At 49.5% G+C, this 12,992-nt stretch overlaps 1 protein-coding gene across 2 annotated transcripts in view; it reads left to right on the forward strand.

Moving 5' to 3' along the window:
• ULK1 (unc-51 like autophagy activating kinase 1) overlaps window positions 1-12,992 on the forward strand; it is a 283,256-nt gene that overhangs the window by 233,928 nt on the left and 36,336 nt on the right. For both annotated transcript variants that reach the window (XM_085635032.1, XM_085635033.1), the window contains exons 21-23: window positions 6,639-6,754; window positions 11,549-11,695; window positions 12,080-12,258. In XM_085635032.1, the coding sequence (XP_085491158.1) occupies window positions 6,639-6,754; window positions 11,549-11,695; window positions 12,080-12,258 (442 nt within the window). The remainder of the gene's footprint in view (window positions 1-6,638; window positions 6,755-11,548; window positions 11,696-12,079; window positions 12,259-12,992) is intronic.

The raw sequence follows: 12,992 nt of genomic DNA on the forward strand, positions 1-12,992 counted from the left end.
CCTAGTGAGTGGTGAGGGCAGAGGTGGAATCAGGGTGGCGACCCATCTGTCCACAGAGAGATTTTGCAGGCCAGGACACATCAACAGAGCAAAACCAGTGGGCCTTGAATGCCCTTCCAAAGTTGATGCCGTCCAGCTTGAGGTGAAGGCAAAGCAGCTGAAAACTCCATAATGGAGAGGGTTGGCCTGGAAGGGGATCTCCTCCAATGTTTATGGTTCAGATGGTGGATGGTCACCACTTTTAGGAGTTTGTTTTTGCTTTCCAATTGGCTTGTAAACTAGTTTGGCACAAGGCTAATGAAAAAGGTTTTTGTTTCCCACATTCTACTTGGAGAATTGGTTTGTATACATTTGTGGTTTTCTAAACATTAACACTGGTCTGCAACAATTACCCCTTTCCTCTTCCTTTCAAAAATTGCTGTTCGAGGCATATGAGCTGCAGAGTTGTACACTTAGCATAGATCGCCATCTGGTGTTAGGCCCGGATGTTTGCAGTTTGTTTTTCTTCTTGGACAGTCTTTGGAAGTCACGAGTTTGGTGACTCCTCCTTCGGTCCGTACTGCGCATGGGCTTCGGCTCCATCCTCAGATTGTTTTTTTCCGCCATCGGGCTCGGATGTGATACTTCGTGCTCCGGCTTCGAACTTCTACGGTTCCAGCCTCGACGGAAAATCCTCGTATCTTCGAGTTTCTTCATCATCATCTTCATCTCTCGAAGCGGCACTTTTCTCCATCCCGTACATCGGCACCGGCCTTCGGGCCCTCCTCGACTCCGGTCCCGGCCGATGGAAAGGACTCCGTTCAAAAAGTGCCCAAAATGTGGGTCTAAATTTCCCCACACCGACCTCCATCAGGTGTGTAATCTTTGCCTCTCTCCAGAACACGAGGCCAGAGATTGCCCCGCCTGTAAGTCTTTTCGATCGAAGAAAACCATCCGGGATCGAAAAGCTCGAGGCACCATGGCGCACTCATCGTCTGCAGCTCCACCGGACATCTTCGGAGACGGCGCCGAAGCTTCGGGGCAAACACACACCGAGCAGGAAGAAGACGTCGTCAGCGCTTCCGAAGCCGACGACTCCGACGTGGAGGACATCACACCGGCGCAGCGGGCCGTGAGTACTGTGCCCCCTCCCACCCCCGCGCCCAAAACCAAAGACACTCAGGTTACTCCCTCGCCTGCCGGCCTGGGCAAAACCAAGACCAAAGCTTCGATCACCCCACCTTCGGGCTCGGTGTCGAAGCATCCAAAGTCTCACGGCAGCTCGGGATCGAGCCAGCCGACGCCCGGTGCCGAAAAACAGCATCCGGCACCGAAGAAAGCAATATCCAGCTCGACTCCGAAGCCACCGGTGCCGAAGCCTGGACTCTCGGTGCCGACCAAACACAAACATAAATCTGTCGGCACCGACGCTCCGGCGCCGAAAACTCCTTCGACGCCGAAAAAACAGGAGGCCCCAAAAAAGCATGGCGCACACAAACCATCGAAGCCCTCGGCTCCGAAATCACCGGTGCCGACGGACGATTCGACGCCACTGGCTCTGTTTACACCAGACCCTCTACAAAAGACTCTGTCCAAAGATCCAAAGACTGGACTATTGACTTTAATTATCAAGAAAAGACGCCTTGATACTCCGGCTCCTCCCCCACCACCCAAAAGGAAGGACTCTGCTACTTCACCCCTCAGAGTGCCCTCCCCACTACCGCCTCCCCTACCTCCTCCACCACCTCCACCCCCTCCCCCTCCCAGGTCTCCGCCACCTCCACCTCACTACGATCCGGCCCCATCCCCAGATCCGGATGACGGGGACCCGGACAATTACCCGGCGGACGCCCCAATGGATCCCACTCCACCAGGGACCCCAGACCCATGGGAGGATTACAATAACCCTGATATACCAGATATACCTCAGGACGACCTATACCCATCCAGGCCGTCTCCTCCAGAGGACTCCTTAGGGTTTCATCATTTAGTGCAGAGAGCAGCACACTACCATGGGGTGGACATGCACAGTGAACCAGTGGAAGAAGACTTCCTACTGGATACATTTGACATACAAGACAAATCCACTTCTATTTTACCCATGCTTAAGGGTGTCACCAAGCACGCTACAGAGGTGTTCAAAGACCCTGTCAGGGCCAGAGTACTGAACCCTAGAATAGAGAAGAAGTACAAAGCAGCACCCACAGACCCTGCATACATTAAGGGCCCTGCTCCCCTAGATTCCCTAGTTGTTTCCACAGCTAGAAAGCGGGCTAACTCCCAATCCTCAGAAGAAGCCCCACCGCCAGACAAGGAATCTAAGCTTCTGGACGCGTCTGGTAAACGCACCGCCTCCCAAGCTGCAAACATGTGGCGCATTGCAAATACACAAGCACTGCTTGCGCGATATGACAGAGCACACTATGACGAACTAGAGGCTCTTATGCAGCACCTTCCAGAAAAACACAAGCGCAAGGCTCATGACCTAATACAGGAGGGTAAACTAATTACAAACACCTCCATTAAGTGTGCCCTCGATGCAGCCGACACTGCTTCTAGAGCCATAAATACAAGTGTCCTGCTTCGTCGCCATGCCTGGCTCAGGATCTCAGGGTTCAAGCCTGAAGTCCAGGCGTCCATACTCAATCACCCCTTTGACCAGCAAACTCTCTTTGGGCCAAAGGTAGACGAAGCGTTGGAAAAGATGAAAAAGGACACAGACACAGCAAAGTCTATGGGGGCACTCCAAACACAAGCCTCTAAACGTTCCTTTCGACGCTCGTCCTTTCGTGGCACAGGCAGAGGCTCCTCCACCGATAACGCCTCTACCTCCTACAAGTCCCCTCCTCAAAATACCTTTTCAAAGGGCAATCAAAGGGGCGGTTACAGAGGCAACAACAATAAGGGCAGGGGCAAAACCAACAACACCCGTTCTGCCACCCCACCCGCACAATGACTCCCCTCCGCTCCCCCCAGACCATCCCACTCCGGTCGGGGGCAGACTACAAGACTTTATCCACACATGGGAGTCCATAACATCGGACAAATGGGTGACCCAAATCATTCGGTCAGGGTACTGTCTCGAACTAACATCTACCCCACCCAATATCCCACCAAGGCACCGTCCAATGTCTCAAGAACATTCACACTGCTCAAACAAGAGGTACTCTCACTCCTCCAAAAACACGCTATAGAGCAGGTCCCCGTCAATCAACAAAATCTAGGGGTCTACTCCCTATATTTCTTAATACCAAAGAAAGACGGGACCCTCAGACCCATTCTCGACCTCCGGCCTCTAAATGCCTACATACATTCAGACCATTTTCACATGGTCACCCTACAGCAAGTCCTCCCACTCCTCTGCCAGGGAGACTTCCTCACAACCTTGGATCTGAAAGACGCATACTTTCACATTCCAATACACCCCTCTCACAGGAAATACCTCAGGTTCGTGGTGGACGGGCAACATTACCAATTCACGGTTCTCCCCTTCGGGGTCACCACCGCACCACGGGTGTTTACCAAATGCCTAGCAGTAGTAGCAGCACACCTCAGACGTCAACATATTCACGTCTTCCCTTACCTAGACGACTGGCTGATAAAAGCCGCGTCCTACGACCAATGTGTGCAACATACAAACAGCACCATCCAACTGCTCCACCAGCTAGGCTTCACGGTGAACTACCAAAAGTCCCACCTCATACCATCTCACACAAAGCAATATCTCGGGGCCACTATAGACACCTCCAAAGGTATTGCCTATCCAAACCCAGCCAGAATCACAAGCATTCAAGCCTTACGCAAAACATTCCTTCCTCAACACTCTCTTCCAGCAAGAGTGTTTATGAAGCTTATAGGAATGATGGCGTCTTGCATCTTCATAGTGCCCCATGCAAGACTCCACATGCGTCCACTTCAAGAGTGCCTAGCACAACAGTGGAACCAGGCCCAGGGGCAGCTGACGGATCTGGTGTTGGTGGACGGCCGCACACATCACTCTCTGCAGTGGTGGAACACCACAAACCTTTCCAAAGGGCGGCCGTTCCTGGACCCGGTTCCTCGGGTGACTCTAACAGCGGACGCATCGCTCTCCGGCTGGGGAGCGCACCTTCTACACCTCACCATGCAAGGTCTATGGACGCCACAGCAAAAATCGCTCCACATCAACCATCTGGAGCTCTTGGCGATCTTTCTAGCCCTAAAATCTTTCCAAAAACAGATTTCGGGCAAAGCAGTCCTCATTCGCACAGACAATATGACTGCAATGTATTATATCCAAAAACAGGGGGGGACACACTCTCCCCAGCTCTCCCGCTTAGCCCAGAGCATATGGAGATGGGCAATTCCTCAAAACATCTTTCTCCTGGCACAGCACGTTCCAGGCGTACAAAACACCATGGCAGATCTGCTCAGCAGACAAACGCAACAACTACACGAATGGGAACTGCATCCACAAGTTCTTCACCCATTCTTCCAACAGTGGGGGCATCCTCAGATAGACCTCTTCGCCACCCACGAAAACAAAAAATGCCCAAGCTTCGCCGCCAGATACCCACACCCATTGTCCAAGGGCAATGCGATATGGATGAACTGGTCAGGCAGATTTGCATACGCCTTTCCACCTCTCCCACTAATTCCATTAGTGGTCAGGAAGCTACAACAGCACTCCCTCACACTCATTCTGGTAGCTCCGACGTGGGCCAGGCAGCCGTGGTACACCACGCTACTACAACTGTCAGTGGTACCACATCAAAAACTGCATCTATCCCCATGCCTCCTAACCCAGAACCATGGAGAAATCAGGCACCCGGACCCAGCTCAGCTCAACCTGGCGATCTGGCTCCTGAAATCCTAGAATTCGGATACCTTAACCTTCCCCCTGATTGCATGAACATCATCATGGAAGCCAGACGTCCTACCACTAGAGCATGCTATGCCGCAAAGTGGAAAAGATTTGTAATTTACTGCCGTAACAATACAATCAACCCTCTAGATGCATCCATACAGCACATCATATGCTATCTGCTCCATCTTCACAGGTGTAACCTGGCATATTCATCCATACGCCTACACCTAGCAGCGATCGCTGCTTATCTACAAAACAGACAGCATTTATCACTCTTCAGAGTGCCCGCTATTAAAGCCTTCATGGAAGGCCTTAAACGCGTAATTCCTCCCAGGGCACCACCTTCCCCTGTATGGAATCTAAATTTAGTTCTTACACGACTAATGGGTCCGCCCTTCGAACCAATGCACAAATGTGAGCTACAGTTTCTCACCTGGAAAACAGCTTTCCTTGTAGCTATCACTTCCCTTAGAAGGGTTGGTGAAATACAAGCGTTCACCATACAGGAACCCTACATACAAATGCATCACAGCAAGGTCATACTTCGCACAAATCCGAAGTTTCTGCCCAAAGTCATTTCCCCCTTCCACCTCAATCAATCAGTGGAATTACCTGTCTTCTTTTCGCAACCCCAATCTGTTGCAGAAAGGGCCTTACACACACTTGATGTGAAAAGGGCGTTGCTATACTACATACAAAGAACGCAACCCTTCAGGAAGACTAAACAATTGTTCGTTTCCTTCTCTCCACCACATAAAGGCAACCCCATTTCTAAATCAGGGATAGCTAGGTGGATTGTAAAATGCATACAAATTTGCTATCAAAAGGCAAAGAGAACATTATCTGTTCCTCCTAAAGCCCACTCTACAAGAAAGTTAGGGGCTTCTATGGCTTTTCTAGGGAATATACCCTTAGATGACATCTGCAAAGCAGCCACATGGTCTACACCGCACACCTTCACAAAACACTACTGTGTAGATGTGCATTCCAAGCAGCAAGCTAGGGTGGGCCAGGCTGTACTAAAGACACTTTTTCAAACAGCTGCAACGGATACCGGTGGTCGCCGCTAAGGTTGGGTACTGCTATATAATCTATGCTAAGTGTACAATCTGCAGCTCATATGCCTCGAACGGAATATGCTACTTACCAGTATGCATCTGTTCTTGGCATGTAGAGCTGCAGAGTTGTACACGCCCACCCGCCTCCCCGGCTACCTGTATCCGTTCCAGTACATCTTATTTAGATACAACACATGGGTTTCTCACTGTTATTACTACGCTCCATCATTTCCCTGTTGGCGAAAAACAATCTGAGGATGGAGCCGAAGCCCATGCGCAGTACGGACCGAAGGAGGAGTCACCAAACTCGTGACTTCCAAAGACTGTCCAAGAAGAAAAACAAACTGCAAACATCCGGGCCCAACACCAGATGGCGATCTATGCTAAGTGTACAACTCTGCAGCTCTACATGCCAAGAACAGATGCATACTGATAAGTAGCATATTCCTTATTTTAGTGTTGGTTCATTGAAAAGATTTCTGTACAAAAATAGCCTACTTGCCTCCTGGGCAACCCGTGTAATGAACTGAGAGAATGTATAGGAGTTTTGGGGGTGATGATTATAAGAATAGAGTTTTACATACCATCAAAAAGCACTACAGGGCAGAAATTCACACATGCAGTGAAAGACGAGGAGTTGGACTGCATGGATGTGAATTTGTGCACTTGCTGTGTGACATGTACCTTCATGCAGAGCCAACACTGAATTGCACCTTCAGCATGTTCAGCTTCTCCCTTTCTCTTCTGCTTTTCAGATCTTTGAGCACCGGCCGGCTCACAGACCTGCTGATGAAGGCTGCTTTCGGTACACCGGTGTCTGAGGCTGGCAGTAATGATAGTCTCAATACCGAGAAGCCCATGGACATAACAGGTGAGGTGCTCTTTGCTGTTTGCTTACTCTGCCATGCTCATGTCCTCTTCTGTAACCTTGAGGGGCTGGTCCTGGATGAAAGCTCACAACAGCACTAGGACTTTATCTTTTTCATTGGGACTCAGGGATCACCAAGCTTGATGCACTGATTTCCAGGGCCTGCTTACATGCTGAAAGCTGTGAATGTCATCTAGTGTTGCTGCTAATAGTGAAAGAAGTTATATTCTTAGTATGTTTGGCTGTAGACACACATGCTCGGCATACTCCTGCCAACTAGAGTTGGGTTTGGACATTACAACTTGTTTTTCTCCTAAGACGTTTTGAGTCACTGGGTGTGGAGTGACGTTTCCCTAGGTCCACAATGTGCATGAGTACCACTACTCCACCCTGGATTGTTTTTTTTTCTGCCATCATGGTCTGACATGTCCAGGAATGACTTCAGACCTACATAATCCTCCCCATCAGCAGACTGTCCCATCTTCCCTGACCACTGCGGTCTCATTTCAGCACCACCCGCTTCTGTCCCCTTCCTCAACTTGAAGTTCATCCCATAGAATGAAGACAGGAAGGGGGTGATGGAATGCTCACCCTTTCAATTCTGTCCTGTGCAATGTAAAATATTCCTGGTGGTCCAGCATCTCCCTGACCACAACGGGATCGCTTGCGAGTTTTGCTTTACTTTTCGCTGCAACATAACCTTAAGACTGAAGGTAATGGACCTGGATGTATTAGAATATGCAGCAGTATTCTTACTTGGGCCATTTTCAGAGATCAGGACCCACTCAGCTTTGAGGAGGAAGAAGCAGGCCCCTCTAGGATCCTGATGGCACAATCGTCACCAAACTTTTAAGATGCTATCCTCAAGTGCAAGTGAGGGAGAAGCCCAAGACAGTGCGTCCTAAATGTCAAAACTTCCAGGGCTCCGAAAAAAGTAGACTCCAAGAAGCTTGAGTTTAACTGTAGCTCAGCAAGCCCATGGGTTGAAACCACACTCAGCAAAGTGCCTCCATAAGTCGGACATCGAACTCTGAGCAGGAGAAAAAGAAACCTATAGATTCTGGTCCACCGAGGCCCTCAGGTTCTGGTCAGCTCAAGGAGAAAGCTTAGACACCAAGCAGGTTCCTGGCAAAGGGCTTGAACTACGACAACCAAAGAGCTCTGAGCACCCTCCTTCTGAACCAAGGCCGACACCAAGAGTGCCTCTGAAACCGACCACGAAGTTGACCCCGAGGGTCCCTTTAGCACCAAGCTCGGAGGAATCCAAGGCATCCATCCTCAAAAAGCTGGCAGAGGAATTTGACAACCGGCAGAAGCAACTCTTCATCCACCCAGACTAGTAGTACCCACACAGGAATGGCTGCCAATTCCCCAAGGAACGGCCGTCAACCATTCTGCCCCCAATTCCAAAGAAATGAACGCTAAGCTTCGAGGAGGAGCTCACTTCAACACACCAAGTCATCCGGAGCCTAAGAAGCGCAAGTAAAAGGCTACAAACCCTCCAACCCAGCTACTCAAATCCATGTTGTCACTACCACCACATCTAAGCTCACCGCTTCCTCCTCCACTACCACAGTCTCCTGACAGGTCATTGTACACTTACTCAGAACCAGACAGTCCCTACTGGGAGGAAGACCCTTACGAGCTGCCACTTGGGACAGGTTATCGAGACGAACATAACCTGAATCCATACCCAGGCAAGCCATCCTCATTGGATGACACCACTGCATATCATGCCATAATTCAGAGGGCATACCGCCACCATAAATTTGACATGTATGTCCTGCATGAGGATGACGTTTTAGTGGATACCCTCTTCAAGACTCGGCGCACCGTTCAGTTCCCTCCCATGCTTATGGGCATGTTGAAGTTGGACCCAAACAATTTCAAGATTCCTCTCAAGACAAAAGTGGTTAAATCACAGGTCGAGTAGAAGTTTAAAGCTTCTCCCACTCAACAGACTCCTTGATGGGACATACAGTACAGAAGCGGGCCTCTGCTCCAACCACAGGTTACACCCAATCCCACCTGCCAGACAAGGACAGTAAGTGCCTGACTCCATGGCAAGCATGTGGCAGCTGGAGCAACAACACAATTGTTAGCTCTAATCGCATCGGACATACTATGGTATCGGTTATTATTCCTGTATATGATTATTGCATTTGTTATTATTCCTGTATATGATTATTGTTTTTGCCCCCCTTATGTCATTATGCTCCATCGTCTAGCCCACTCTTCGGTCACCCTAGGTTTATAAATGATCTGTTATATGTGCACTATTTGATTCAATGCCTATTAGATTCCCCATTTGACTCAGGTTTTGATCTGTTACCTTCCTTCCCTCAAATTGTAAAGCGCTCTGAAATCCTTCGGGATCAAGTTCGTGCTAAATAAAACTTTATAAATAAATAGTGCATTGCCTATTCGGGGTCTTGGTGTTGTGGTACAGCAGGTCTCAATAGGAAGAATTGTAGGCGCTGTTACTGCACCTCCCCGAAATGTATAAGAAGTGGCTGATAACCAGTGACTATGGGGAAGATTATCTCCCTTACTATTATCTGCTATGCACTCGATGCTGCACATACCGCCTCTCTTAGCCTGAGCACTAGCAAATTGCTCTGCCATCATGCATGATTGCCCATCTCAGGGTTCAAGCAGGATGTGCAGCAGCACCTCCTCAACATCTCATTTTAATGGGGACATCTCTTTGAGCCCAGGAGGAAGAGAGTTTGGGGAAGTAAAAGGAGACAGAGATAGAGAAGTCCAGGGGCACACCATCTGCTATTCCCGGGGGTACTTTACATAGAGAAGAGTCCAGGGGCGGAACAAAGACTACATCCCCTGGCCGAGCGTAAAGCAACAGGTCTTTTGTGAGTCACAGGTAGGTAGAGGATACTTGAGGAGGCTACCAGGGCAACAATGGCAAAGGCAGGGGCATATACGCCTCTGGAAAGGTAACCGCAGCAAGCATACAAAACAGGATACTCTAATCACTCTTCAAATTCCTGATGGTTAAGGCGTTCATGGAGGGCCTCAAAAGGGGCGATACCCCTACAAACACCTTTATCCTCTGTGTGGAACCTTAAGATAATCTTCCCAAGACTTATTGGTCCACCTTTTGAGCTCTTCTGCTCCTTCAACCTACAGTTTCTTTCCTGAAAGGTGCTGCTCAGGTGAATCCGCAAGCTTCAAGCACTCAATCGATCATCAATCAGGGAATTGTGAAGCGTGCTACTCACCCGGAAGGGTCTCAAGGCGCTGGGGGAGGGAGGTGCAGCTCCAGTCTGTCGAAGAGCCAGGTCTTGAGTGTCTTCCTGAAGGTGTGAAGAGTAGGGGCGCGTCTGATGTTGATCGGGAGCTCGTCCCCGGTCTCTGCCATGATGTAGTAGAAGGCTCTTCCACCCATTCTGGCTCACTGTTCAAGAACCATTTATTCTGGTGGACAAACCCAGGTTGGTCCTTAGAACTAATCCTAGGTTCTTGCCCAAGGTAATTCCTCCGTTCCACATCAACCAAATTACTGAACTCCCCATATTCTTTCCACAAACCGATTCAGTAGAAGAAGGGCATTGCACAGCTAGACGCTAAACATGCACTCTTGTATTATATCGACAGGACTAAGCCCATCCACAAAATCAACCAGCTCTTTGTAGTTTTTGCAAAACCTCATAAGGGCCACCCCATTCCCAAAGCAGCCATTGTAAGGTAGGTTGTCGGGTGTATCCAGACTTTATATTCTAAACGTGTACTCACTGTAGCTCGCAGGGCAGACTCTACATGCAAAAAGGGGCGACCATGGCTATCCAAGGCAGCAACCCATTAAAAGGCGTCTACAAGGTAACTACCTGGTCAGCTCACACATCTTTACAAAGCATTACTGTGTGGGTATATATTAGGCTGTCAGCAGGCTGTGGTTGCCCAAACTGTGTTGAGAACAGTGACCCAAACATCTGCACCATCTGCCACCCAGCCACAATTAGAGATGAAACTGCTTTACAGTCAATGGAGAGCAGGTGTATCTGCAGCCACACGTTACAAACGGAAAATGTTACGTGCCCTCTAAGCATCTGTTTGAAGTGTGTAGATGTCACACACGCCCACACTCCTCCCCGAAAGTCGTCAGTGATGGCATTTGTTTAACTTTTTCACACTTTTTTCTTTTAAACTACTTACATTGCACACGGCACATCATAGTAGTCCACCTCTACATTCTCTTTCACCTGCTGTACGGAAAGCAATCTAGGGTGGAATCTGTGGCCATTCGCATTGTGGATTAAGGGAGGAGTCGCACCACATCCCTTGACTCAAAACCTTTTTAGAAGAAAAGATAGTTGTAATTTCCGAGCCCAAGTCTAGTTGGCAGGAGTATGCAGAGCATGTATAACTACAGCCATTCATAGTACAAACATAACCTTTGTTTCGCAATTATCAGCAACTATAGGTGACACTCACAGCTCTCAGCCAGTAACCAGGCACTGGAAATCACTGTATCAAGCCTGTTGTTCCCTGAGTCCTAATGAAGATCTAGTGCTGTGTTGAGGTCTCATCCAGGCCTCACACTAGATGTTAAGAGGATGCAGAGCAGGTACATTTATAGCACTACATTCTGCAAACAGATGCTTACAGAGTAAGTAATACTTTCTGTATTAAACTTATTTGTGTGAGCGTTTCACACACTCTATACTATTCTCTGGGTTTGTGTCCCATCTTTGTTTGTAATTGTGTGTGATGGGGGAGGTGTGTGTTGTTATTTTGGGGGTGTTGGTTTAGCCTGACCAGTCTGTGTCTTTGTTGCAGCACCTTTCATGGGCTATGCAGTGGGAAGCCTTGCTTCTGGAGCACAGGCTGTGAGTGCGGTTAGTCCTGCCCCTGTCACCTTCACTGTTGGCTCCCCTCCGAGTGGGATGACACCACCTCAGACCACCAGGACCAGAATGTTTTCAGGTAATGGTTTACATCATCAAAGGACGAGGCACTTTGCTTTTTAATGTAGTCTACAGACGTCATTAGAGGAAGTAATGAGCCTTTTACACAGGACATGTTGGCCATGTGGGCAGTGCAGCTCAGGGCGGGACTGAGAGGGTGTGCATATGTTTATACGTGGTTTGTATTTGCATATGCTGGTTCCTGGGGAGAGGGAGGGCAGAGAAGGCGAAGATGCTAAAAGCATGCCAGTGTTTGTATGTGCTGATTCCCAAAGCATGTATGTGTTTGCAGGCAGGTGTCGGAAGAGAGATGCACTGTGTACACGGGTGCCTATGATATCTGTGTGCCAGACAGCTGGACAGTGCCCACTTGTTAAGGCTCCTGTTTCTCTTTCTGCATCAGTGGGGTCCTCCAGCTCGCAGAGCTCCTGCGGGTCCTACAGTGGAAGGCACTTCCTGGTGAGCACCGGTGGAGACCCTTTGGAAGCACAGTCCAGCCTGCGGTGCCCCTTTGCCGATGCCACAGCAGATGCTGTGGTGATGTTTGAGGTCCCCGAGTTGCCAGAGGAGACGCTGATGGAGGTTAGTGTCTTCCAACTCTACTAAAATAACCCTTCAAGTAGCAGGTTAAATATGGTCACGTTTGACCCTTAAGAAGGCGTTATGTGCTGAAAGTTTGTGTTTCTTACACAAAAGTGTTTGTAGTTTTGTTTTTGCTGCATTATATCCCCACATTATGAAGTGTTAGTGCATGAAAGATATTACTTGGATTTGTTTGCTGCCACCTCTCTGCCTGTATGCCGTCGGAACATGTCGGCAGAGGACCTGCATGTCGTGTGTCTCTTCTGCTCCGGGCACGTCCATCACCGCGAGACGTGCCCCAGTTGTCGGGCCATGGCGCCAAAGACTTGCGGGAGCGTTCCCGGCATTTATTTGTGGCCCAGCAATTGCTCCGCGCCACCCAAGGTCCCGCGCCCGTGGGCGGTCGAGGGGCCGGTTGCGGTACCTACGCCATCATTCGTAGCATCGGGGTCAGGTAAGTCGAAGCGCCATACCAGGTCGAAGACGCGGCGTCGCTCTTCGCCTACCCCTCAGCTAGGGACCTTCTCGCAGCTCAGTGTTAGGATGCACTACACTAGGATGCCAATGTGGAGGATCTGAGCGATCTGGAATTTATCTCCAAGCACCGGTACACTTGCCTCTTCCTCCGTGGCTACGGAGCAGGATGGTACAGTTTCTGTGGTGTTGCGCAGGGCGGCTGAGGCTCCTAACCTCAAGCTCCCTACGGTGTCTCTCAGGACCAATCTCCTGACTGA

Source organism: Triturus cristatus, chromosome 11 (assembly GCF_964204655.1).
Source record: "Triturus cristatus chromosome 11, aTriCri1.1, whole genome shotgun sequence".
Taxonomy (NCBI): Eukaryota; Metazoa; Chordata; class Amphibia; order Caudata; family Salamandridae; genus Triturus; species Triturus cristatus.